The sequence below is a fragment of the Akebia trifoliata genome, chromosome 13, assembly GCF_017979445.1.
Source record: "Akebia trifoliata isolate Shusen 1 chromosome 13, ASM1797944v1, whole genome shotgun sequence".
Lineage (NCBI taxonomy): Eukaryota > Viridiplantae > Streptophyta > Magnoliopsida > Ranunculales > Lardizabalaceae > Akebia > Akebia trifoliata.
This window is the reverse complement of record NC_141387.1, coordinates 30165832-30191215: the sequence shown is the minus strand read 5'-3', so window position 1 is coordinate 30191215 and position 25384 is coordinate 30165832. Positions and strand designations below refer to the sequence as shown.

The following is a 25384-nucleotide window of genomic DNA, read 5'->3' as shown; positions in this document are numbered from 1 at the left end:
ACAAATCGTGGGGTGGTATTACAAAAAGTTGGTGTGACAATAGAAGTTATCATACTTAAATTCTTAATGTAAGAGTGACACTAATTATTTAAAAAACCAAACAAAAAGAAGCTAACAAGAGATGAAAAAACAAAAAGAATAAAAAGGGGAAAATCCATCCCACTAAAACAAGCTAACAATCGATGGCGGCGATGATGAGTTATGAGAACACTTTCAACACTAGCAACGAAGACTGGAAAAAGAAAGTTAAAAAAAAAAAGAAAAAAAAAAAAATCTGCCACACTACATTTGAAGATTGACACGTGGCGAAAGACAATTGGTAAAGCAATTTCTCGGCTCCAACAACAAGACCCCTCTCGTCTGCCATGTCAGTAAACCCCAATGGTTGTGTTGTCGTCCTACGAGCCCGGCGATTCCGTATCGTATATGTCGCTTTCTCTCTCTATTTATTGATCTTTCTTTCTCATTCTCTCTCTAAACTACTTCTCGGTTCTCTCATTTTGTACTTCTATGCCCTAATTTCCCCTTTTCATCTCTTCTCCGCAATCTCCCAATCTCTCCTCCCTCATCTGGTATTTGTATTTTTGTGCTCGATTCATTAAGAACAAATTTTCTTTTGTTGGATTACTAAGAATCACTGTTTTTTACTCAATTTTTTTGGGTGGAGAATCTCGTTGGTTCAACTCTAGCTGAAATCAGGTGAGTTGTTGTTCTTATCTGATCAAGTTTTGATTAGTATGAGTTGATTGTTGTAAAGTTTGGTGACTCAGTTGGTAGGTTTTACTTGTTTTTTTTTATTTGCATTTTGTGGATGGTTTCTTGGAAATGGGGTTTGAACAAATATTCCTTTCTGGATTACAGAAACACTGTTTTTTCTCAAAAATTTTTATAGATTTTTTGTGGAGAATCTCTTTGGTGCAAGTGAAACTCTAGCTGAAAATCAGTGAGTTGTTGTTTTCTGATCAAGTTTTGGTTTTGGTATGGGTTGATTCTGCTTGGTTGTTGTAAAAGTTTTGTGATTCAGTTGGTAGATTTTACTGGTCGGCATTTTGTGGATTTTGTTTTGGAAATGGTGTTTATCAGATTTAAGAGCAGAACTCAGTAGTGAATTTTTATCTTTAGCTGTTGAAGTGTTGGTTTTATGTGACGTGAAAATGTTATTGCTGCTCAATGCATAATGGGGATTTCAAAACATAGGAAAAAAATGTTGTTTTTTAATCAAGATGTGAGTTTTGAGTTGAACTTATCACTTACTTTCTTTGACGATTTAAGGGGTTTGATTTGATCCTTGGTTTGCTGTTTTGGAGTAGAAATATGAAGTTTTGGATCTTGAAGTTGTTCCTACTTCCTCTAATTGCTAATTATGTTTGGTGTTTCTCATAGTAAGACCGCCTTTGATGTTATATTTCATCCTCATATAGGCATTGCGTTCAGTAGTTTGAGTTCTTTTGGTTTCGGCCCATGCATGCATTTTTTGTGACTATAGGAGTAGCCATTGTTCAAAGTTTTTGTTTCGGAATGTTACACATTCCAATTTTTTGACATACCAGGATGGAACATTGGGAAATTTCAAATTTTTTTACCAAAATACGTCGGTATACACATACAAATATTTTTATTGAAATTCAAATGTTTAGGAACATTTCAAAATATATTGAAACATATTGAATGCAATGTCACTCTCGATAATAAATTGGCCTAATGAATTTTTTTTTAAAAGATTCATTTAATAAAAAATAAGAAAGACTTTTACAGCATTATATATGCATCAACTTCAATGCTTTGAAGTTCGTATGTTTGTTTTAGGATGTCTTTTTGAAGTAATTTTAATGTGTATCGTTGCAAAAAATATGATTTTAAATACTAAAAAAATGTTTTCGATATTTATTTCTTTATAAAAGCTAAACTTTAATGATTTAAAGTGAAGTGGCTGTCCTTGCTTAATTTGGATCAGACCGTACTTAATGTGTGTTTCTTTAACCATTTTCTAGAAACATTAATCTCGTCATTCTGAAAATGTCATTGAATTATTTATTGTGGATGCAAAAACTTGGCTCCACCTCAAAGTACCAGGGATTGATTGGTTCTTTTTGAGACCTGTTGATCTTCCCAAAAGCTCCTGGGTGTTCCTGCACCACAAATCATCTGATGCCCAGGTCGGTAATAGAACAATCCTGAGGGGTTTTAAAGCTCGAGAATGCGTACGTTTTCTGTGTTGATTGTTGAATGCCCTATTTATCAAGAATGGGAAGAATCCGGATTTTATTTGATCTCCCCATTTTTTCCTATCCAATTTAGTAACTTTCCCTTATTAAATTTCTATCCACCTTGGTATCCTCCCTTTCTGATATTATTTCAGCATCCCGCGTGGCATAGAAAGAAATCTATGACGTGTATCGTATATCTGATTTTTTGGGATTCAGCTTGATGCATTGTGCTGACGTGGTTTTGAGTTCTTGATGCATAGCTGCCATGGTGATTTGACTCCCAACTCTCCAAGTGTGTAGCCCTGGGGCACTTCCTCGGATCACTAGGATTGTATTCCTGATCTTGATACCCAGATGACATGTGGCATCATTTTAGGATATATGGATTTTTCCCTCCACATTTACCATGCTCAGCCCATTGTGATTGTGACAATACTTTTTGGCTAATGGCAAAGGGATTCCTTTTTACTGTTTTTAAAATTGAAATAAGTATCAGTCTGTAAATGTATCTTTCCTGTCAACTTTTCTTTTCCTTATTATTGTTATTATTATTATTATTTTGCTTTTAGTGCCTTGACATGTGTATCTTCATAGTTAATAGACACGTCTAACAATTAACCTATAAAAAAGAGTTAATCTCATTTTGTTTTTGGATAATGGTCATATTTCTTAGGATAAGTTCATTAAAATGCCTCTATATCTCCAGTTTCCTTAGCTTGATGTTTTTTGAGTCTTTATGCATTGTGGAAGATACACCATAACTTCCAATTTAGGATCTTCAATTACCCCATGCCTCCATCATTCCACCTAGTATTTGTGACTCAAAGCATCTTGATAAATCTAAATTCGAAGTACAGAAATTCATCGACTCTTTTATCTGTTTAGTGATTTTTTAAACTAGTTTGACATCTTTTTGTGGTGCTCTAAATTTTCTCCTCTTTCTTCAAGCTATAATATTGAGGATTTATGCTGTACCAGTTTAATACCTATGCAGCTATGCTAAGCCATTTAAATACTCTTTTGCTATGTTTCTCCATGTTGGACTTGGTTGAATGTAAATACCTCTTATTTCTTCTTATTGTTTTTCATATGTGACATTTTTGTTTGTTTGTTTCTTTTGTCTTTAAGACAAGAAACTTTAATTATACATAAAAAAAAGGAATTGGACTTGGAGGTTTTGTAGTGGTGGTTTGATTTCCATATTGTCTTGTCATGCTTCTAGGTGCTGCGAGTTATGAATGCAGGACAAGAGATCCTAAGATGAAGGAAGCCAGTTCCGTGCATAATAAAATGATTGACAGAAATTGGGTCATGAAGCGCAAACGGAAAAGGCTTCCCTGTGGACCAGATTTATCCAATGGCAAAGAGAGTATTGTTGTACCTTCAGAATCTCCAAGTAACAACCCTCCTGACAAGCGCAGGCCGAAAGGAGATAGCAGTTCGGCTCGAGCTTCACGCAAGAAGAAAGGAAATGATGGGGTGAGCTCTCTTTTGTGATCTTTAACATATATTGAAGGTCAGCAACTTTTGATCCTCTTTACCTCCAATGTCTTGTGCTATAAGAGATAGCCTTTACATTCGGTCTCTCTCTTGGTACCTCAGGCAGCAGCATAGCCTTAACTGATAGCGACAAATATCCAACATAGCACAAGACATTGAGCTTGTGAATATAGGATAAACACTACGTAATCCAAGTACCACCAAATGTATGATATCATCAGTATCATTAACGCCTTTTCCCACACATGGTGCATATTCTTATCAACCTCCAATTAGTGGTCTCCTTGTGAGGGACTTCATTGACTATGTAAGAAGTACACTCCTTTTTCTTACAATTTGCAGTTTGACGTTATGTCATATTCCCGTGTTGGACACATGCCAAAGTTCTTAAAAAAATTCTAATTTAATCCAATGTTTTAGTTTTAGCTAATATTTATGTATTGGTCATATGAATTGGATGTACATTAGCTTATTTACATACATTCTTTCCATATTACATACTTCACAAGAGCTATAGTAATTTAAATTATATCATTCGACCAATGAAATAAATAGTAGGGCATTTCAGCATATAAAGTTTGTGGGGGTTAGGGTGTCCGGCACTGGCTCATGTGTCCTTGTCTTTGTGGGGGTTGGTGTTTGACACTGCTCATGTGTCCATACATTTTTTACACAAGCTTGATGGAATGATTTTAAACATTTACACACATTTTTTCCTAGATCCTTGTACTTGTATCGACCCATCCAAAACAAATGCAATTGGTTGCGTGCTTAGGATAAACATTCTTTGTTTGATGATACATTCTTTTGTGCATAATGAATTTTGGTCCAGAAAATCTTTTAGATGTGCCCTGAAATTTGGAACTTTAGATTGACTAGGATATCGACACTTTGAATTAGGGGGTACATTCTCTTAAAAGTATGGTGGTAGCAGGACCGGTGCATGTGTCCCTCTGAATGTATTCCTGGATTCTGTAGACGCGAGCTTTGTCTTCTCAAACATGACGTCAATGTACTAGATGTGTGTATCTTGCATAAAGTTTTGATGAATAATTATTTGCATATATGTGTTGTATTCTTACATTTCCTAAATTGGTACTGAATGGCGTTCTTTGAACTGAAGATGATTTTGGATGTATATCGATTGTGTTTGTGTGTACTTAGTTCACTACAATACTTGTATCTTGGTCCCCTTTCAATCGGCCCTTATGACCTTATGTTTCTAAGTATTTAGGGAAACCTCTTTCATCTATGTATGTGTCTTGTTTGTATAGATCCTGGTAGCTTCCCATAGAAGTTGCAAACATCTTCTGATAGCTTGCCCCCTTTCAAGGCTTCTGTTCTTTTTTTAGTTTGTAAATTTTTTTATTGGGAGGTGGTTGAGATGTCGAATAGTTCACAACTTATATTATGTAGTCCCAATTAGAAGGTGTCCAACACTTTTTTGCCATTAGTTTCCTTTAGCAAGACTAATGGTGTCTTATTATTACCTGAAAATGTAACAGTAACACACTAACACCTAGGAGACTTCGTGCCTAAGATTTGTTCCATTAAGAGAAAACACACTCTTCCACACACTTGAAAGTAAAAAAAAGGTCTTACATCCGTCAGAACTATGATAGATATAGTGTGGAGAGGTGTTTTTCTTTTTCTGCCTGTTTGGTATCTGTTGGACACTTCCGTTCTCTGTGGGTAATTCAGAGTGTTGTACAGCTACTGGTTGCTTAATTTTGTTTAAAAAATTGGTAAATTTATTTGCTGTTACCTGTTAGAAAATTTCCAATGTACTGCTCAAGTACATAATTTTGTTTAAAAAAATTGAAAAATTTGATAATTTACCATTTGAACTGCCCTTTATTCCCAATTTTTTGATTGATAATGTCATCCCATTTATGGTGTTACTCAATAAGTGGGAACTCTGCTTCCTCAAGAAAGTCTCTTCAATGTATTCACAAATGATTATAGGGTCCCGTTCGGCAGACAATATCAGGGAGACAACATGAAGCCAACGCCTTTGTCCTATATAAGGTTAGAAGTTTCGGAATGGGCTGATTTTTTGTGAGGATAATCACTACGGTGAGTAGATCATCATCACAAAAAATCAGCACAGTCTGAAACTTCTAACCCCAGTTTACAAGTTGAAGAATCATTGACCGTCAACTTTTTACCGTTAATTTGTAAACCACTTTTGATGGGTTTGAAGTTTCAGATTGGGCTGATTTTTTGTGAGGATGATCTCCTCACCATAGAGACCATCCTCACAAAAAAATAAAAATAAAAATCAGCCCAATCCGAAACTTTTTAGCCATATAGGACAAATTTTTGTCTCCCAACATTGTCTCCCTAATGCTGTCTGCCAAATGCTACCAATGATTATAAGTGTAGGAAATGAATCTTAAACAACATGAACTGGTAAGTGAAAGTTCAGGAGTGGAAATCTTGACAAAAGTGGTCTATCCTCTCGATGACCTTAGCCAAGTTCCTCGATCAGAAACCCATCCACGACAGGAATGGTGTGAGTAATTGTACACTCTAATGATATAAATAAATACAAGATGGTTGTGTTTTTAACATTGTTATAGATAGTTTGCTTGCCTCTTTATTTACTTTTCTGCATCTTTTATCATATGTGCTTTGTTTTAGTTATACTTGCTGCTTTTAACCTTTTGATTCAATTAATTATTTTTTGTCTTCCAGTATTACTTTGAATGTGTAATATGTGATCTTGGAGGCAACTTGCTATGTTGTGATAACTGCCCTCGAGTTTATCATCTACAGTGTCTTAATCCACCTCTCAAGGTATGGATAGTCTTCATGATGGTAATCCAATTTCTTAACAATGATCCTCATTTCATCCTCATCTTATTATTTTCGTTTTCTTGAAGCGTACTCCTTCCGGGAAATGGCAATGCCCCAACTGTTGCGGGCAAAATGGCTCTGTAAAGTCTATAAGTAACCCAGAGTCCATTTCAAAACGAGCACGGACAAAAATTATTCTCAGAAAGTCTAAGAGTGAAATTAAGTCCACTGGATCTGACAAGGTATCACAGATCTCTGAAAGCTACAATCCGGGAAAAAATAGATCATCTAGCAAAGGAAAGTCTACCTTTTCCTGTACAATTCCATCTGTTGAAAATAAGTTGGATTCCTCGCAAACGGACATGTCTTGTAAATCAAAGTCGAGTCGTTCATCCCACGGTGGATCTGTTGAAGGTAATTCACCATGTCCAAATATTGACATTGAGAAGAAACCAAAGCTGTCTTGCACAGATTCATCCGGAAACAAGAATTCAAGCTCTCCCATTAGGGAAGTCGAGTCTACTGATGGAAATTTGAACTTGAAGCCAAATGATGAGCCTTCGGACAGGAAGTCTGACCTTCCTTGTAATAATGGATCTCCAGGAAACAAGCTGAACCCCACATTGGGTTGTGCCACGCAGGAAAAGGAAGTCAGGAAAAGGAAGCCAAAAATTAACATGGAAGGCAGTCAGAAGAAGTCCAGGGCTGATAATGGAAAATGTGCTGTAAACACGTCTCGTAAGCGTGGAGCCAAGGCGGCTTCTTCATCTCCCGAAACTGGTAAAACCCACCGAAAACGTAATTCAGTTGACCTCCAGATTTCAACATCTCTGTCTAAGGACGATCTTGGAACAAAAACTGTAGGCATCCAACAAAAAGAAGTGGTATCTATTCTTTTCTTTCTTGTTAATGCTTCTAAATGGCTCAACTGTAGCTTTCTCTGATTAGTTTTCTGATTTCAGATTCCAGTTTCTTATCGTCTCGCAACTAGGTTAACCATATTGCACTCTCGGGCCTTGTATTAGTTATTAATATTTTGATGGAATGTGTATGAGACTTCAAAACCCCCTGCAGTTTCGATATCAACTTAATTTTTATCAATATGGGTTCTGTTTCTGATATGACAGCCATTCCCAAATACATTTTTATTAAAAAGATGACAAAAGCATCAAAGTATTTATTTAAAGAAATTATTTTGAAGTATTGTGGTATCATATGTCCCAGAACCTTGGGATTTTGAGTATTGAGTTCTTATACATAGTGTCTGGCCCTTAATTGAATATCTTAGTAATCATCTTTTTATAGTTAGATAATCATCTTTTTCCAGATTAGCAATAGTTGTTTCTCGAATTGTTTTCGAAATTCTACCATTTTGAGCTGCGAATTGGAGAGGAGATTTTCAACTCTGAGAAGGGAGGTTGAAATGGGGGACTAGACTAGTGAAGATGACCTAGACAGCCAATCAAGATTTAACTGTCCAAAAATTATTTACTCAGGAGCTTATTTCCCCGATTTGTAGTAGTTACATCACAACTTCTTTTTGGAATTTACCATTTTGATCTGCAAAATTGGGGTGGAGATTCCCTATTCTAAGAAGGAGACGTTGAGATGGGGAGTAGACAAGATGAACTAGGCAGCAATCATGGTCTAACTGTCCATAAATTATGGGGGAGAGGAATTGCTCGAGGGATGATAAGGTGGAGCCGTGGAGGTACTCGAGGATGGTTGGGCTGTTAAATTGGAGTGGAGCCTACTCCAGTGATTTAAGGTTCCATTTTTAGGCATAAATTAAAAAGAGCTAGGGAGGTGCAAAATTAATCACATGGAGTTCTGGGTAAAAAAGGACTTTCTGGTGGTGGGCCTTGTTGACTATGGGTACAAGAGATGGAATCTTAATGGTATGGTTAACTGCTAGTTCTCATATAAATTTTTTTCCTAGCGTGCAATATGAAAGAATACATAAATATACCTTGACTTGCACAAGTTATAAATGATGACAAAAAGTGACTAAAGAAACATTAGGAAATCCATTTTCTCTTTTTTGAGCAAGATTTGATGTCTTCTCATCATGCATTCCAACGTCAATATTTTCCCTTTTAAAATGGAGTATCCATGCCATGTTAATTATAGCACATACACATGTCCACTTCATGTAACAACTCTGATTGAAAGGATAATGGCCTACATCACTTCATTACAACGTGTTTTTTAATTATTGTATCCTATATTGGTGCAGTGCAGGACCCATCTTCCCCTTGAGGCTATGTTGTTTTTTTCTGTGTAAGTTGAATTCTCTTATAGAGCAGCGTCACTGTGATTTACTTTTCTATCCATTTCTTTTTTATGCAGAAATTACCAGAGGAAACATCACACGTATTACTTGAGTTAAATGAATCAAGAGTTGAAGTAGGTAAAACAGAGACATGTGAAGAAAATCTTGTAGTCGAAGTTCAACAGGTAATAGATTTTATGCATTTACTTCTCATCGTCGATGCACTTTAATGTTGAGTTTAAGTATTCCTAAATGCTTCTATCTGGTCTTCAGTGTCATTACATTAGGCCATCCCGGTTGTCAATCAGAGCAATGGGTGTGGTTAAAATGTCTACTTTTTGTTCTTTGTGTTTATCGTGTTTTACATATTTCTTCTTCCTAACAGGTTGATCGGATCCTGGGCTGTCGAATTCAAAGTACTGACACGATTTCTTCAAGTCTCAATCAACCAATCAAATGTTCAGCTTCTCCCACACATGAGAACAACTCTACGGGTGTTGCAAGTGATACACCTTCTTTACTTACTCCAGAAAATAGTGAAAGATTATCAGATGACATTCCTGCTGGTAACAGAGATGCAGACGTCAAAGATGCGGATGGCTCTCAAGGTGCTGCGAACCAAATTGATAGGGGAAAAAGTACTGAAAATGATACCAAAGTGGACAAATTACGTGTCTACAGAAGATGTATGGCCAAAGAATGTACAGGAGGGGATGCCACGGGTTCTTCACGGAGATATCTAAAGGTTCAAGGTTGTCCAACTGTAGATAGTGAAGTTCGGGATGAATATGCTGCAAATACCAAAGATATGGGAAAAGTAACTGATATAGGAGTAATGGTAGAGCATACAGATGTTGAATGTGTTAATGTGAGCATCCATGGTAATAATCCAGCACCAGGAACATGTGAAACACCCATCCCTTGTGATAGAGACACAAAAGATGCAGACATGGAGGTGATGTTGAATAATAGTGGAGAAAGCAAGATGCCGGAATCATCAATCTTGGAGGAATCTATACCCTCAGATAGAAACAATGTCATGTATGAATTTTTTGTCAAGTGGGTGGGGCAATCTCATATTCGTAATAGTTGGGTTTCTGAATGTCAACTGAAAGTTCTAGCGAAGAGAAAGCTAGAGAATTACAAGGCCAAATATGGAACTGCAGCGATTAACATTTGCCAGGAAGAGTGGAGCCAACCACAGAGAGTGATTGCTCTACGTGCTTCCAAGGATGGGATTACGGAAGCCTTTGTAAAATGGTGTGGTCTCCCTTATGATGAGTGTACTTGGGAGAGAATAGATGATCCTGTCATTGAAATGTCTTCACATTTGATTTCTAGGTTTAAGCAGTTTGAGCGCCAAACATTGAATAATACTGCCTCTGAGGATGATCTTTCGAAGAGTAAGACCGATTGTCCAAATCTCATAGAGCAACCTAAGGAGCTTAAAGGAGGGTCACTTTTTCCTCATCAATTAGAAGCATTGAATTGGTTGCGTAAGTGCTGGCATAAATCTAAAAATGTGATCCTTGCTGATGAGATGGGGCTGGGGAAAACTGTATCTGCTTGTGCATTTCTTTCATCGTTATATATTGAGTTCAAAGCTAAGTTGCCTTGTCTTGTCTTGGTCCCTCTTTCTACAATGCCTAACTGGCTTTCTGAGTTTTCATTATGGGCGCCTAACTTGAATGTTGTGGAGTATCATGGGTGTGCAAAAGCAAGATCAATGATTCGTCAGTATGAATGGATTGCCAATGATATAGATGGCTTAAATAAGAAGTCCGGGTCATACAAATTTAACGTTCTCTTGACTACTTACGAGATGGTTCTTGCTGATTCCTCTCATCTACGTGGAGTTCCCTGGGAGGTTCTTGTGGTTGATGAGGGGCATCGTCTAAAGAACGCAGAAAGTAAACTTTTCAGTCTCCTCAACACGTTTTCTTTCCAACACCGTGTATTGTTGACTGGCACACCTCTGCAGAACAACATAGGTGAGATGTATAATTTGCTAAATTTTTTACAGCCGGCTTCTTTCCCTTCTCTGTCGTCATTTGAAGAGAAGTTTAATGATCTTACAACGGCGGAAAAGGCAGAGGAGCTGAAAAAACTTGTTTCTCCACATATGCTTCGAAGACTTAAAAAGGATGTCATGCGAAATATTCCCCCTAAGACTGAACGCATGGTTCCTGTTGAGTTGTCATCCATTCAGGCTGAGTACTACCGTGCAATGCTTACAAAAAATTACCAGATTTTGAGGAACATAGGGAAGGGTGTTCCTCAGCAGTCGATGCTAAACATTGTTATGCAACTTCGAAAGGTTTGCAATCATCCATATCTCATACCAGGTACAGAGCCTGATTCCGGATCAGTAGAGTTCCTTCAAGAAATGAGAATAAAGGCATCAGCCAAGCTGACTTTGTTGCATTCTATGCTTAAAGTGTTAAATAAGGAAGGCCATCGAGTACTTCTATTTTCACAGATGACGAAGCTTCTTGATATCCTTGAGGATTACTTGACTGTAGAATTTGGGTCTAAAACATTTGAAAGAGTTGATGGTTCGGTATCGGTGGCAGACCGTCAAGCTGCAATTGCTCGGTTTAACCAAGACAAAAGTCGCTTTGTCTTCTTGTTATCCACACGTTCTTGTGGTCTTGGGATCAATCTGGCTACTGCTGACACTGTCATCATCTATGACTCTGATTTTAATCCTCATGCGGATATTCAGGCGATGAATCGCGCACACCGAATTGGACAGACAAACAGACTTTTGGTGTACAGACTTGTTGTTCGTGCTAGTGTTGAGGAGCGCATCTTACAGCTTGCGAAGAAGAAGCTGATGCTTGATCAACTTTTCATGAACAAATCGGAATCTCAAAAAGAAGTGGAAGACATTCTACGTTGGGGAACAGAAGAACTTTTTAGTGATTCTGGTGATAGTAGTGGAAAAGATAAAACCGAAAATTCTAGCAACAAAGATGAAGCAATAATAGAAATAGAGCATAAGCATAGGAGGAGGACTGGTGGCTTGGGGGATGTGTACAAGGATAAGTGTACTGATGGAAGCACAAAGATTTTGTGGGATGAAAATGCAATTTCAAAATTGCTCGATCGTTCAATTCTTCAGTCTGGTGCATCTGAAGGTGTTGAAGGGGATTCAGAGAATGATATGCTTGGCTCTGTAAAGGTAACTTCCAACATTTGTCCTTCTGTTTACTTGTGTGCAAGCAGCATGTTTGTTTGACTCACACTAACAAATTTTTATGCATGGATGTATCATGTTCTGTTCAACTGTGGCACTTCATGAATCTAGTTGAGTTTATAACATTGCTTTTCTGTGAGAATATTTCTGAACTTTGTTGCTGTCTTCTATCTTTTTTGACAGAAATTTGTTGAACAATTTAAACGCTAAACTTTGGTCAAGTAAAATTGAATAAACAGACTTCATGATGTTTAGCATGCATTATGCTTTCAAGATTTTGTAGGACCCTAGCCCAGTTCTGAGCTACTTTATGTTGACCTAAACTTTTTGTTTTGTTTTTCTTTCTCTTTTTCTTTCTATGTTGTTTGGTTGAACTGCATGTTGTAGTTATGATTTTTGTCCTTTTTCGACTGGATTGGAATGTTGAACGATGCCGAAAAGTGACTTTCATGTTCATTTGTCAGAAAGAGAACTATGTATCTGAATAATAGCTGAAAAAGTGTTCTACTATGAAGAAGAAACCCTATACGTATGGTACAACAATTAAAATCAAATAAAGAGAGTTTACAGAGAAAAACAGAGTATAGAAAAGAAAAAGAAAATGGAACAGGTAGACTAGATACAGATACTGCTCATTGTCTTAAAAGATTCTGCTGTTTCTTTTTTTTCCAAATTCCCAACACACTGCAAAGGGAGTTCAAACCCACAGGATCCTTACTCAATGCGAGAAAGTTCTAATTTGCCAACTTTGGAACAGTGCTAGCATGACCTCTGGGAAACACCATGGAATTGTAACCATGTTTAGAAAGTGAGACTATACTTCTTTATTAAAGATGCAATTAAGTGATCTGTGATAATTTGTTTAATGAGGCTTATGTATGATTAAATATAGTTAAGTGTGAGTTTACAATACTTTTAAAGAATATTTTAGAAATATACAAATGGTCTGTTAACTGCCTCAAGATGTGTGTATACAAAATTCAATGATTGCATGGATGAAGTTTAGGCAACAATTAGATAATTGGATTAGCAATATATTAATGCAAATCCTTGTGTGAATAGGAATTGATGATAAAAAGATATGATTGGTTCATGACCTGAGATTCAAGAATATGGGTTTCTGGTGGTGACAGAGGGGTTTCTCAGGTTGCCAACCTATCAAATTTTATATTTTTAACCCTCTTTGTAGTTTGTTGGGTTGGTAGGAGTGGAATAGTAGGGTCTTTGAAGGGAAAGAAAATCAACTGCACGAAGTCATTTTGGTAATTTTGTGGCTGATTTTCTTTTGGAGTAGATCTTTTGATGAGTTTACAAATTCTTTGTTTCAGGATTTTGTGTGCAGATGGGATTTATTCTGCGCTTCTTCACGTTGTAGTTTTCTTTTTTGGTTTCTCTGTTGTAGAGCCTTCTCGGCGTCCCCCTGTTTATTACTATGCATCCATCCTTTTTACCGATAGAAATAAAATCACAAATACAATTGCTAAAGAGCTGAAGCTAAATGCTCCTGACATAAATAATTAAACTCCCAGCGCACAATACCTCTACAAACAATCTCACCGCCTCTATTAAAAACACTTTACTTTCTCTTCAGAAAGATCATTCTGCAATAATAAATAGATAGGGGTGAGGCTAACCAAATAAAGGATGCTACTTTTGATGGGATCTTTGATTCCAAATTGCAACCACAAGAAATCCAAAACAGTGAAAAAAGATTTAATCGAAAAAGAGCTATCTCGATTACCAATCCCCACCCTCCAATCCTCAACCATACGAAGGATCAAACTGTTTTGTGGTGCGATTGATAAGATTTGCGATTTCTTGTACCTCCCAATTAGGGCCTCTGTTAAATCTGATGTCCCATGAAAGTTCTTCCCCATTCTGAATCATGAAACTCTGAAATAAGTGAATTCTTCTTTGATAAGATTGAAAATAGTATCACAAACTACTCGCAAAAGGGCATCCCCTCATCAAAGAGTCTCCCAATACTTCACTCGATCCCCCTTCTCTCTTCCAACTTGAAGGCAATTCGCTTGTGGAAGACAAGCAAAATTTTCATTATTCCTTTCAACAATCAACATACCACAACCATTTGAAGGTTCTACCCTTACCACTTTCCTACCCAAAAGTACTGATTCCATGTTCAGCTTTAATTACTTTCTCAAAGGTTCTCCTGATTTGCCCCAAATATCCACAACATTTTCTTAATAGTGCTGAATTCATTAGTTTGAACCTCCTATACCCTAAGCCTCTGCTCTACTTTGTTGTGCATATCAGTTTCCATTTGACCAGACGAAAATTTCGATTTCTTCCCCTATCATTCTAAAGAAAGTCTCTAATCAATGTATCTAATTGAAGCTTTACACTTCTAGAAATTGGGAATAATCATAAGTACACGATGATGCTTGCTATGGTATTTTTGATCAATGTCACTTTCCCCTCCTTTGAGGGGAATTTTTTACCTTCCACCGCAATCTTTTCCCAACTCTCTCAATTACTAGGTCCCTAGTACCTTAACTTCTATAATTTCCCCCAAGTTGGTAGGCTATATAATGTGTTAGAAAAGACCCACTTGGCATCCCGAGTACTCTGCAAGAATCTGTAGATGTGAAACTGATCCAACACCAAAAATACTACTATTTTGCATGTTGATGGCTAGTCCTAAGATGGTCCCAGAGCAACATAATAGTTCCCTAAATAATCTAACTTGATTAATGGAAGCATCCAAGAATACTAGTGTCATAATCTGCAAATTTAAGATGAGATACTATAGGCCCACATGTCACCACGAAACCCGATAGGGCGGTTATAGAAACCGCTCTTGGCATTAGATGACCCAATGATTCTGCCACGATTACAAATAAGGAGGACGACGGATCTCCTTGTCGTAAGCCTCTAGAGAGAGATTGAAAATAAAAAATTAGTGGAACTTCTATTAATTAAGATAGAAAATGAAGCTGAAATTCCATACTTCATGATGCAATTCAACAATCTTTTTTTTATTATTGATAAAGATGAATTTATTGATAATCAAAGAAGAAAAACAGGTGGTCGGGGGAACCCTCCCAGCACAAAGAGAGACCAACAAAACAGAAAAGGCAAAAACACAAAAAAACTGCAAGAAACAATCACGACAACGAACAAACCCTATCCCATCTTGCAATAAAATCCTCAAAGAAAATTCCTTTAAATTCCACGTGAAGTTTGCACCACGAGAAAAGAAGCTCCAAAATCGATAAAACCAAACGATCGAAAAAAGATACTTTTCCTTAAAAAAATGCACCAATTTCGATCTAACCATATGCCCTAACAAATCACAAAAGGAGTTAAGAACCATAAAATCCGTTTTGAGGACGTAAATGAGCTACCCCAAGTCAGCCACGATTCCAAAGTCTGCTTAACCAAGCAAGGAAAACAACCCAACAAGCCGAATAAGGACAAGAAATGTGCCTAAATGTGATGAGCCACACGACAGTGAATGAGTAAATAGTCTACCGTTTCCGCATGAGATCTACATATATTGTATTGGTTCGGAGAAATAAAACCTCTTCTGATTAGCTGATCCATAGTTGGTAGTTTACCTAGAGCCGCCATCCACATAAAAACCGAAATTTTAGGGGGGATATTACCACCCCAAACAATAATATGGGGAAAAGACAGAGCACTCCTTGGTGCAATGCTAGTGTACAAAGATTTAATCGTGAAATTCCCATCCCTATTGCCACTCCACAATCTTTGGTCGTCCGAGGAACTTCTAATGTAGCTACTCTCCACCAAACAAACTAATCTTCCTAAAATGTCCACCTCCCAATCATTAAAGGTTCTTTTGAACCCAAAATTCTAGTTTGTCAACCCATTACTGAAATTATTGATTAGAGAGATAACTTGATTCTTTTTCGAAGACAAAACAAAAAGGTCCGGGAACATATCCTTCAGAGGACCTTCCCCACACCACCAATCCTCCCAAAATCTCACCTTATTCCCATTTCCAACTTTAAATTTCACTCTCTTCTTAAATATTGGAAGCCTTCTCCCACACCCTAAAGCACCTCTAGTCGGCCCACTCTCCCAACCATTCCTGTTCACACCAAATTTATCCACTATTACTTTTCTCCAGAGACTTTTTCCCTCCTCCCCAAACCTCCAAAGCCATTTCCCCAATAAAATTGCATTCATGGAATCAAAATTTCTAAAATCCAAACCCCCATCCTTCTTTGGCGAACAAAGCTTCCTCCAATCGACCCAATGATATTTCTGCACTCCCTTTTTGCCATGCCACAAAAAATCCCGACAAATTCTGTTCAGGTGCACTTCAACACTTCTCGGCAAGGAGAATAAAGAAAAAGTATAAATTGGAATGCTAGCCAAAACACTTTTAATGAGAGTTGTTTTCCCTCCTTTAGATAAAAGCTTCGATTTCCAGGAACTTAACCTCCTGCCCATCCTTTCAACCACCGGATCCCACATCACTTTACTATTATACCCCATGCCCAAAGGGAGACTCAAATAAGTACTTGGAAGAACCTCCACTTGAAATCCGATCGAAGCTGCTGCCACCTCCACCCCTTCCTTCTCTCCCACCGCAAACAACTTGCTTTTGCGAAGATTAACTGGAATGCTAGCAATTGCTTCAAAGCATCCTAAGATGCCACTTAAGAAACTCAATTGCTTTGGAGAATAATCCAAAAAGATCAAGGTATCATCCGCAAAAAGATCAATTGCTTCAACCATCTTGCCCCGAAGCCCTTTCTCTACCTACCCACCTGTGTTGGTTTCGGTTACAGATACCCTTTTGTTAAAGGTCGTTTGAGCTTTTCCTGTACAATCCAATTAGAAGCTAGGAATTCTGAACTAACATAGTCATTGGCTTTTTCCAATCTATTTTTTCTCACAATTAGGAGGGAAACAGAAAGCAGACAACAAAATTTAACAAAGTAAGGTACTAAAACAGCTGCCACCAGCATCTGCATTTAAGTTACATACCTATGACATGAAACTTTAAAAAGCGTGTTAGTCGTTTGGATTCACCTTTTTGAACTCTCAGTGGAAGGGTTGTAAGCCTAGTGAGCTTTCACACTTTTTTGATTGGGGTTAGGGCATTTTGGGAAAGCCCCGAGGCAAGCTTTGAGGCATAAGCCTTCCGATGCCTTCTACGACATTGATATTGACAGCCTTACTACTGTAAGAAGCCTCCAAGCCTCCCAGGTTAAACTATTCCCACAACGGTTTTTATTACTACTATCATCAGTCCTAGTTCTTAAATGTTGTTGCCATCTACAAGTTAAGTGATCATGGGAGAAAGCAATAATAATTGAAGCAATTGAAATTTGTCTTTTGTCCACATAACTCAATGTACCTAATGATAGTAGTATCTTCTTAAAACGGCTGAAGACCTTGAAACATTCGTATTGATAATTACGAGCAAATTCATTTACCTTTTTCCCTTTTGGCATCAAAAGTTGATTTTGATGATTTTTATTTTTTTATTGATTGAAGTTGATTTTGATGATATCTGACATATCAACGCCATAATCTTCAGCTTGAATATTTTTACTTCAATTGTTCCTTTTATATCTATCCTGAATTATGTACAAACTTTTGGCGGCCAGCCATGCAATCAATATCCTATATCATTGAAGGAATATCTGTTTAAAGTTTAAATACTTTATTTATTATTTTGGCTATAGCTCACCGGGATTTCATATTTTTCTTATATACTAGAAGTATCTTGCGTCAATTTTAGTTTCAAATTTATTAGTGATAGCTCCATTAGGTTTCACTCTCTTCTGGCCGTACATTATCGCTCATAATTGTGAAGGAAATTTAACTACGTCTTCCACATGCCAAGTGTTGCTTTGGCTGTGCCATCATGTTTTGATAAAGGTTATACCTGTTGTTCCTTTTCATGTTCTTTTGTCAAGAAACTGGATCACTAAGCGCCAAAAGGAACCAAAAGCTATGTAATATTTCATTGTTTCGTGATCTTAATGTCTCCCAATCTTTTATTTGATTAGTCGCTGGAATGGAATGACGAGGCAACTGAAGAACAAGGAAGAACTGAACTGCCTTCTGCTGTGGATGGTGATGTCTGTGCACCAAGTTTGGAGAGGAAAGAGGATGATGTGCTTATTGTTACTGAAGAAAATGAATGGGATCGACTTTTGCGTGTCAGGTCAGTAGCTAGTTCTCACGGCCACTCTCTTTATTATAGCTTCCTTGCATTAATGTATCACTGTTATACTTGCTTGTCCAATATGGTTTGATCCAAATTCCACTCAACTTAGATTTCAGTATGTTTATGAATGATTCCTAGAATTAATGTATAAACCGGGACGATGGTGCTGTATGTAGAATCAATCCAAGCAAAAGCCATGGCCTTGGTTTGTTACTGTATGATAGAGGAGTTATTATTATTATTTTATTTTTTTGCCATCACGAAACTCTTGAATAGCATGAATATGCATTAAAAACCATTCATAGAAGAAAAGGTTTATTGCGAGTTTAGATGGATACAGCTGGTGACGAGTCTCTAACTTAGGTTAAACACTGACATCAAATAAGAGAGCAATTAGAGGACTCTGCTGCAGTAGCTGAGTAGATAGACTAGTGATATTGTATAAGATCTTGATGGTTCACTTTTCCAGCTTTGCAACCTCTCCCAATAAATCTCATTGTTTATCGTTATTTGTATTGGGTGGTTGTCCAAGGCAATTTTCGATGTTAGCTAAATGGCAAATCTCTGAGGAAGAAGCACTTCAGGCCCTGGAAAACCAAGATGTGGATGAAAAAAATAGTCCCAATGGGTGTTACAAACTAATTTTGCTTTTGTGGGTGGAATAGAGCATTGACATTTCTGGAGGGACGAAATGGGACTGGATGAAGACTCATGGCAGAGTCTTTGATGTGCCTTATTAGATTGTAATTTGTAGCTCATAAGGGATTTGCTTATGCACGAGAGACTAAAATCTTCTAGGAAGCAAGAACTCAGAATCAGCTGATGGTGCCTGCAAACATTTTTGGGAAGATAAAGATTGATGATTTTATACTCTCTATCAAAACTAATCATCTGGTCATTATTAGGAGCATTTGGCAGATTGAGTAAAGCCATCATCTTTAGCACGTTTGGCACATATCCTCCTTCGGGAGACTTCAGCGTCAACCTAACTGAAGTTACTGTGTTTTCTTACATTTTTGTATCACTCTAGTAGGGTCCAAAAAATGTGACTCATTTGCTTGGCATGGATTGGGTTTTTTTACTTCCTTGTGCAAAATGCTTTTGTTTTTAATCGAAGAATCCACCTTTACATTCATCAATGTGGATCTATGTTTCCCATGTACAGCAAGGATACAGTTAGATGGTTAGTCATGGACATAACAGTTACAATTAAAAACAGTAACATGGGTATGGCATCCACTTTTCAGTCTGTGGGTAGCAGTGTGAAGATATTGTTAAATTTTCTGTTGCCACGGAAACATTATTGAAATAATGGTAAAACAGAGGATACAAACTTGGGTGCTTTGATAAATGATAAAACAATTCAAACCACACATCATAACTCACCATAGTGCAATATAAAATCAGTGGGAATAAGACAATCAGGATCAATAAAGTTCATTACATGAATGGATCTGGGTTTTATACTCAGACAGTCAATGTCATACAATTAAATGTTCAAAACCATACTACTTAAATACCTAAGAAAAAAAACTGCCTTGTATAGAAAGATCACAGCTCAATATTTTAATTACAAATTTAGATTACACATGTAATTGCTCATTGGATTTTTCATACCAATTATTTAACATTATGTGTTACGGATTCCCCATTACATGGAATTTTCTATTTAGTTATTTATTTTCATATATTAATCACAATTACTGAATATTTTGTGGACTTATGTTGAAAAATATTGTTAGTCAATTAACCAGTGAAACAAAGATTTCTAATTTTTTTTAATATTGTATTGGGTTGGTAGATGGGAGAAATACCAAAATGAGGAGGAAGCAGCTCTTGGTCGGGGGAAGCGCCTAAGGAAAGCTGTTTCTTATAGTGAAGCATTCATTCCACATCCAAGTGAAACATTAAGTGAGGTACTGTTTTCTCTTTCTGCATTTAGTCACATTTCTTTCATAGAAATGTGATTGTATACATTTTTTTTAAATCAAATTTTCTGTACTTCATATGAATATTTAGTAAATGTCACACTTCTGTTATGGAGTTAAATTTTATTCATAAGGTGCTTTTCATTTGTTATCTACCAAAAAAAGAAAAAAAAAAGCTTCATATGTGTGGCATATTGATGACCATGGCTATATGGATCCAATGTCAGACATGCTCGCCTCCTAATCTCAATGCACTGGGGCATTGCTACTGAGGTATAGCTTGTAGGACATCCCATATGTGGTGGTAGGGTTTGAGTTGGATTCAGTTGATTCCAAGGGGCTTTTAGGGCTGTTGGGGATAGTTCATTATGTGGGTGTTGCTGAATGCAGGTTTGTTAAGAATGGCATTAAGGGTTTGGAGATGTTTTATTAGGGATAGGAAATTTGGAACTGGAACAGGGATGGGATCTTCTTGGTTGGTTCCTTTTACGCTCACTCCGTGGAGGCTCAGGTGGCTAATCATTCCTCACTGAAATCTGAGATAGCTCCATTTCCATCTTTAAGTTGTTTTTCTTCCCATGGATATTCCCCCAAGGCAACATCCCAATTATGGGTATATAAATTAAAAGGAAGAGTGTACTTTGAAAACGTGTTTTTCATGTTCTGAATTGTGGAAGAGTCAATTAGTTACTTGGTTTTACAAATGTTCTTTTGCTCATAACATTCATTGCCATTTCCTTTTAGCTATTTGAGTTCGTTTGGTAAAGATGCAGCCTCGTTTGAGAAGTGTTTCTGGGTAAATTCTTACTAAGGATCAGATCACACGGAGAGGTGTTAGGGGTCCTAATTACTTCCCCATGTGTATGGCTGAAGGGGAATCGGCAATTCATATATTCTTGCACTACTTGTTTGCTTGGGATCCACTTTCTATTCAATTTGGCATGTTCGGATGCCTTCCGCAGTCTACCAATTGTCCTTTCCAGTCATGGTCTTCGTGGGGATTTGCTTTTGGTGCTTCCAGGAGACTGTTCTGGAGTGTAACCCTATTTGCAGTTTGTTGGGGTATTTGGAAGGAAAGGAGCCGTTGAATCTTTGAAGGAGCTCACGAGACTGTCCAGGAGTCCATCATTTCTATTTTGAGTTTAGTGTTTTTTATTTGGTGTTAGGGAGTTCAGAGGGAGTCTTCTTTGAAGACTTTTTGGGTAGATGGGATTGGGTTTGTAGTACTCCATCGGTTAAGTGCCTGTCATGTATTTTTGGTCACCTCAATCCCCCATTTCTTTATAATAATTTCATTTTACTTATCAGTGAGTCTCTCTTTGAGGTGTAAGCCTCACACACCTTTAAAATTATTGTTATGAAGCATAAAATTGTAATTGAGGATTCAGTTCTAGATTCTAAATAGCCTTCTTCCTGAACATGTGGTCTCGTCTATTTATTTATTTATTTATTTTTTTCAATTTCTTTGCTTGGAAGCTTTCATATTCATGCAAGCATATGCTCATGCTTCACATAGGCATCTATCTTATCAGTTTCTATTGTTTTAAATCATTTGTGTGTCAAAGCAGAATGGTAATGAAGAGGTAGAACCGGAGCCAGAGCGGGAATATACACCTGCGGGCCGAGCTCTAAAAACAAAGTTGTAAGTTAAAAACATCTTGTGTGTTGTAGTTGCTTCTCTTAAATTAAGATGACGTCCTGAATACTTCCCTTCAACAGTGCTAGGCTCCGCGCTAGACAGAAAGAACGACTCGCTCAGAGGAAAATGGCCAAAGCATATTGTCCCACTGAGGGACAGTTTGGACCTGAACCACTATCGCAATTCCCTGCCAACAATGCCAAAGCAAGCGAGCATTTCAGCAAACCAGTTGATTCTGTCAGAGTGCAATCATCAGTTAACTTGGAGGATAAAAAATTCAATCATCCATTGGACACACTGAAGAACAAGAGTGACTCAACTTCGAGGCATGTTAGGGTCTCGAAGCAGGTATACAAAAGTATCAATAGTAATCATCTGGACCTCTCTGTTCGCCCCCCTGGCCCTCCAATTCCTGACATGTTCATACCAAACCACCAGGTCGAAAGCATGAATTACTCGAATTCGATTCCTAATAATAACCTATTGCCGGTTCTAGGCCTTTGTGCTCCCAATGCCAACCAACTGGAATTGGCACACAGAAACCGTCACGAGTCTTACAATGTAACAAGATCGAATGGTGGTCAAAGCAGAACAGGTATGAATTTTCAAGAATTTCCATTCAGTGTTGGCCCTGGTGCTGGAACTTCTGCTGACATGGAGATAAAGGGCCAAGAGAATGCTGGAGATGCATCTACGTCATCGGATTTCACGCAACGTCACCTCAAGCGACGGTTCCTGGACGGTGGCTTTCCATTTAGCCCGGTAAGCTTTCATTTAATACTTATTTTGTAATTTGTTTTGTTTCTTCAATTCTAAAAGTTGTGATTTGGGAAAAGGACAAAACTTTGAAGCCACCATCCTGCTTAAAAATTTCAGTAGGACCTCTCCTTTGTATTACACGTGACGTTTTCAAGGAGTATCCCAAATATCAATGAAAATATATGGGCATGAAATAAATTTAAAAAGTCACTTGTCTTGTAACGAGGAGGGTTCCTCCAAAATTTTGAAGCGGTCAAAGTCGGACTCTGGGAGTGTTGAGTTTTTATTATATTGAACTTACATTGCAAGGGGTTTATCAACTTTTTGTGTCATATTTGCAGTATCTTCTCACAAACCCACAAGGAAGATGTCCCGATCCTCTTGAAAATTCGGGTTCTGCTTTTCGAGAAAAAATGGCAATGCTTAATTTAGCTTTTGAGGAGCAGCATATACCCAAATTCTCACTTCCCGCTAAAAACGTGTCCAAGTCCTATCCCGACTTATTTCCGAGTTTATCATTGGGAACAAAAGTTGAAACTGCGATACAAGATCTTTCCACAATGCCATTATTACCAAATTTCAGATTGCCATCTCAAGATACTCCAAAACAAAATTGGCAAGTGAGGGAAGCGCCACCTCCCACATTAGGTTTGGGTCCAATGCAGAGCACATATTCTTCATTACCTGACAACCATAAGAAGGTCCTTGACAACATAATGATGAGGACTGGATCTGGAGCAAACAACTTGTTCAAAAAGAAGTCAAAGGTAGATGCATGGTCCGAAGATGAACTTGATGCCCTCTGGATTGGTGTTCGGAGGCATGGGCGGGGTAATTGGGATACCATGCTTAGAGATCCAAAGCTGAAATTTTCTAAATACCGAACTTCTGAAGATATGTCACTAAGGTGGGAAGAGGAGCAAGTAAAGATTTTTGATGAGGCATCACTCCTGGCACCAAAATCATCCAAATCTGTGTCATTTTTGGGCATCTCTGATGGAATGATGACACGAGCTTTACATGGAAGTAGACTTGCTGGACCTGGAAAAGACTATTCTGTCCCCACTAAATTTAGAACTCATCTAACAGACATGCAATTGGGTTATGGAGATCTAACATCAGGTATGCTGCGTGGTGAGGCTTCAGATCATTTTGGTTTGGCAAATACTCATTATGCACCTCTTCCAGCCTGGAAATCTGAAAATTTTCAGTCAAATTTCAATGGAGATTTTCCTGCCGGACCCTCGGATAGACCATTGACTTCTTCAAACTTGCACTTGGAGCAACCATTTCTGCTCAATTCCATGGGAAGCAGTACTTTGGGTTCTCTGGGTATGAATTGCTCAAGCAGCTATGATTTACAGCAAAAGGAGGATGAGCACGGTTCCAATAAGTATGTCAAGTTTCTGAATCCTATCCACGGGCCTCTGAATTCCTTGCAAAATTCACATAATAATATGTGCGGTGGGGATTCAACTAGCAATATTCCATTGAAGGAAGATGTAACTAGAACTGAAAGTAAATCTCCCATGAACAAGCTTCCTCATTGGCTTCGGGAAGCTGTCAGTGTTCCTGCAAAGTCCCCCGAGCCTGTCCTGCCACAAACCGTCTCGGCAATAGCCCATTCCGTTCGTGTGCTCTATGGAGAAGAGAAGCCAACCATTCCTCCATTTACGGTTCCGGGTCCTCCGCCTAGCCAACCGAAGGACCCACGGCGGAGTCTGAAGAAGAAGTGGAGGTTACATCATAAACGCAGGAGGATGACGCCGGACATAGCCACATCCAGTAAAAACTTCCAGAACAGCCCGCTTGGTGACGGTGTAGCTTCGGCCTCCATTCCACTAGCATCCACGAACAGAGCATCCCGGTTCCCTTGGATCGAACCCAACCTCAACTTGCCTTCTCTGAATCTAAACTTAATGAATTCAGAGTCATCATCGTCATATCTAGACCACTTCAAGAAACCAGGAATGGGATTGTCTCCCTCTCCTGAAGTGCTTCAACTGGTAGCATCGTGTGTAGGCCCGGGCCCCAGCTTCCTCGGGAGTGAGTTGCCTCCGCCCAAGCCTTTAGAACCTATTGGTCAGGGGGGAAGCTTTGAGTCGAAAGATTTACGTGGAAAACAGAAGGCAGGGCAGAGCCCAGTACTTGGAAAATGGGGTCAACTTTCTGACGAGAGAACTGCTCGGACTGAAAGTGGGGATTCAAGCAAGACACATTCGGATCCTCGTCAGATTGATCGGCCCGAAATAGAGGAAATATCTTCAGAGGAGACTGTATCAGATAGTCATGGGTGTGAACAAGATCCTTAAAAAGATTCTTCCCTGGTATACCGAGTATCGGACCAACCCGTCGGGATTCAATTTTTGTAAACATGATTCAACGAGTGTTAAAACTAGAAGCGATAGGATTTGTTTTAAGACATATTGTGTAAAGTTTGTATAAGGAAAAATAAATGTAGTCGTTCGTGATTGGCATTGCTATTGATATCTCTACTCTCTGGATCGATGGGTGCATATTCTTTACTTTCTACAGAGGAATTTGTCGGCTTTCTCGGGGTTTATGTATGGTGTGCTTCCTGGCCAAGTAATATGTAGGAGACAATCCAGTAAGTTAGTTCTGAATTTCAGTGGTAATACCATTCTCTTCACTTCCATTGGCCATTATATCCTTTTATTCATATAAGCGGCATTGATTTACAGTATCAGAGAGATGCAGTGGTGCAAGAAGAAAACCTCCCCAAAGCAATTACTGTAGATCCTGCTGTGCTGTTCTGTTGTTTTTTCTTTTTTTCCAATTGTATATGTATACTTCCTATAATTAATTTGAATCTGCCAAAGGAAATTTCTAGTAGCTTTTAACTTGGTTGGAAGTTAGATCAATCATGGGTGGCATTAAAAACAGTCTGC

At 38.0% G+C, this 25384-nt stretch overlaps 1 protein-coding gene across 4 annotated transcripts; it reads left to right on the top strand.

The window, feature by feature from the left end:
• Positions 1–242: 242 nt before the first annotated feature.
• On the top strand, positions 243–24958 carry CHR4 (chromatin remodeling 4). Of its 4 annotated transcripts, none has more exons than XM_086420999.1 (12): positions 243–699; positions 3430–3686; positions 6405–6506; positions 6593–7390; positions 8856–8963; positions 9164–11962; positions 17989–18146; positions 19951–20065; positions 21646–21719; positions 21797–22064; positions 22155–22478; positions 22817–24958. In XM_086420999.1, the coding sequence occupies exons 2-12, from the start codon at positions 3468–3470 to the stop codon at positions 24785–24787; spliced, it is 6936 nt and encodes a 2311-aa protein (XP_086277125.1). In that variant the 5' UTR covers positions 243–699; positions 3430–3467; the 3' UTR covers positions 24788–24958. The 4 variants fall into 4 exon arrangements, with proteins under 4 accessions (XP_086277125.1, XP_086277124.1, XP_086277123.1 ...); XM_086420998.1 differs by adding an exon at positions 2074–2156 and having other exon boundaries at positions 244–699; positions 21797–22478; XM_086420997.1 differs by having other exon boundaries at positions 244–699; positions 21797–22478.
• The last annotated feature ends 426 nt before the right edge of the window (positions 24959–25384 follow it).

Coding starts and splice junctions, on each gene's coding strand:
- CHR4 (XM_086420997.1), top strand. CDS start 3,468: ATGAAGGAAGCCAGTTCCGTGCATAATAAAATGATTGACAGAAATTGG. Junction 21,720..21,796: donor CGAGCTCTAAAAACAAAGTT/GTAAGTTAAAAA, acceptor TCCCTTCAACAG/TGCTAGGCTCCGCGCTAGAC. Junction 22,479..22,816: donor GTGGCTTTCCATTTAGCCCG/GTAAGCTTTCAT, acceptor TCATATTTGCAG/TATCTTCTCACAAACCCACA.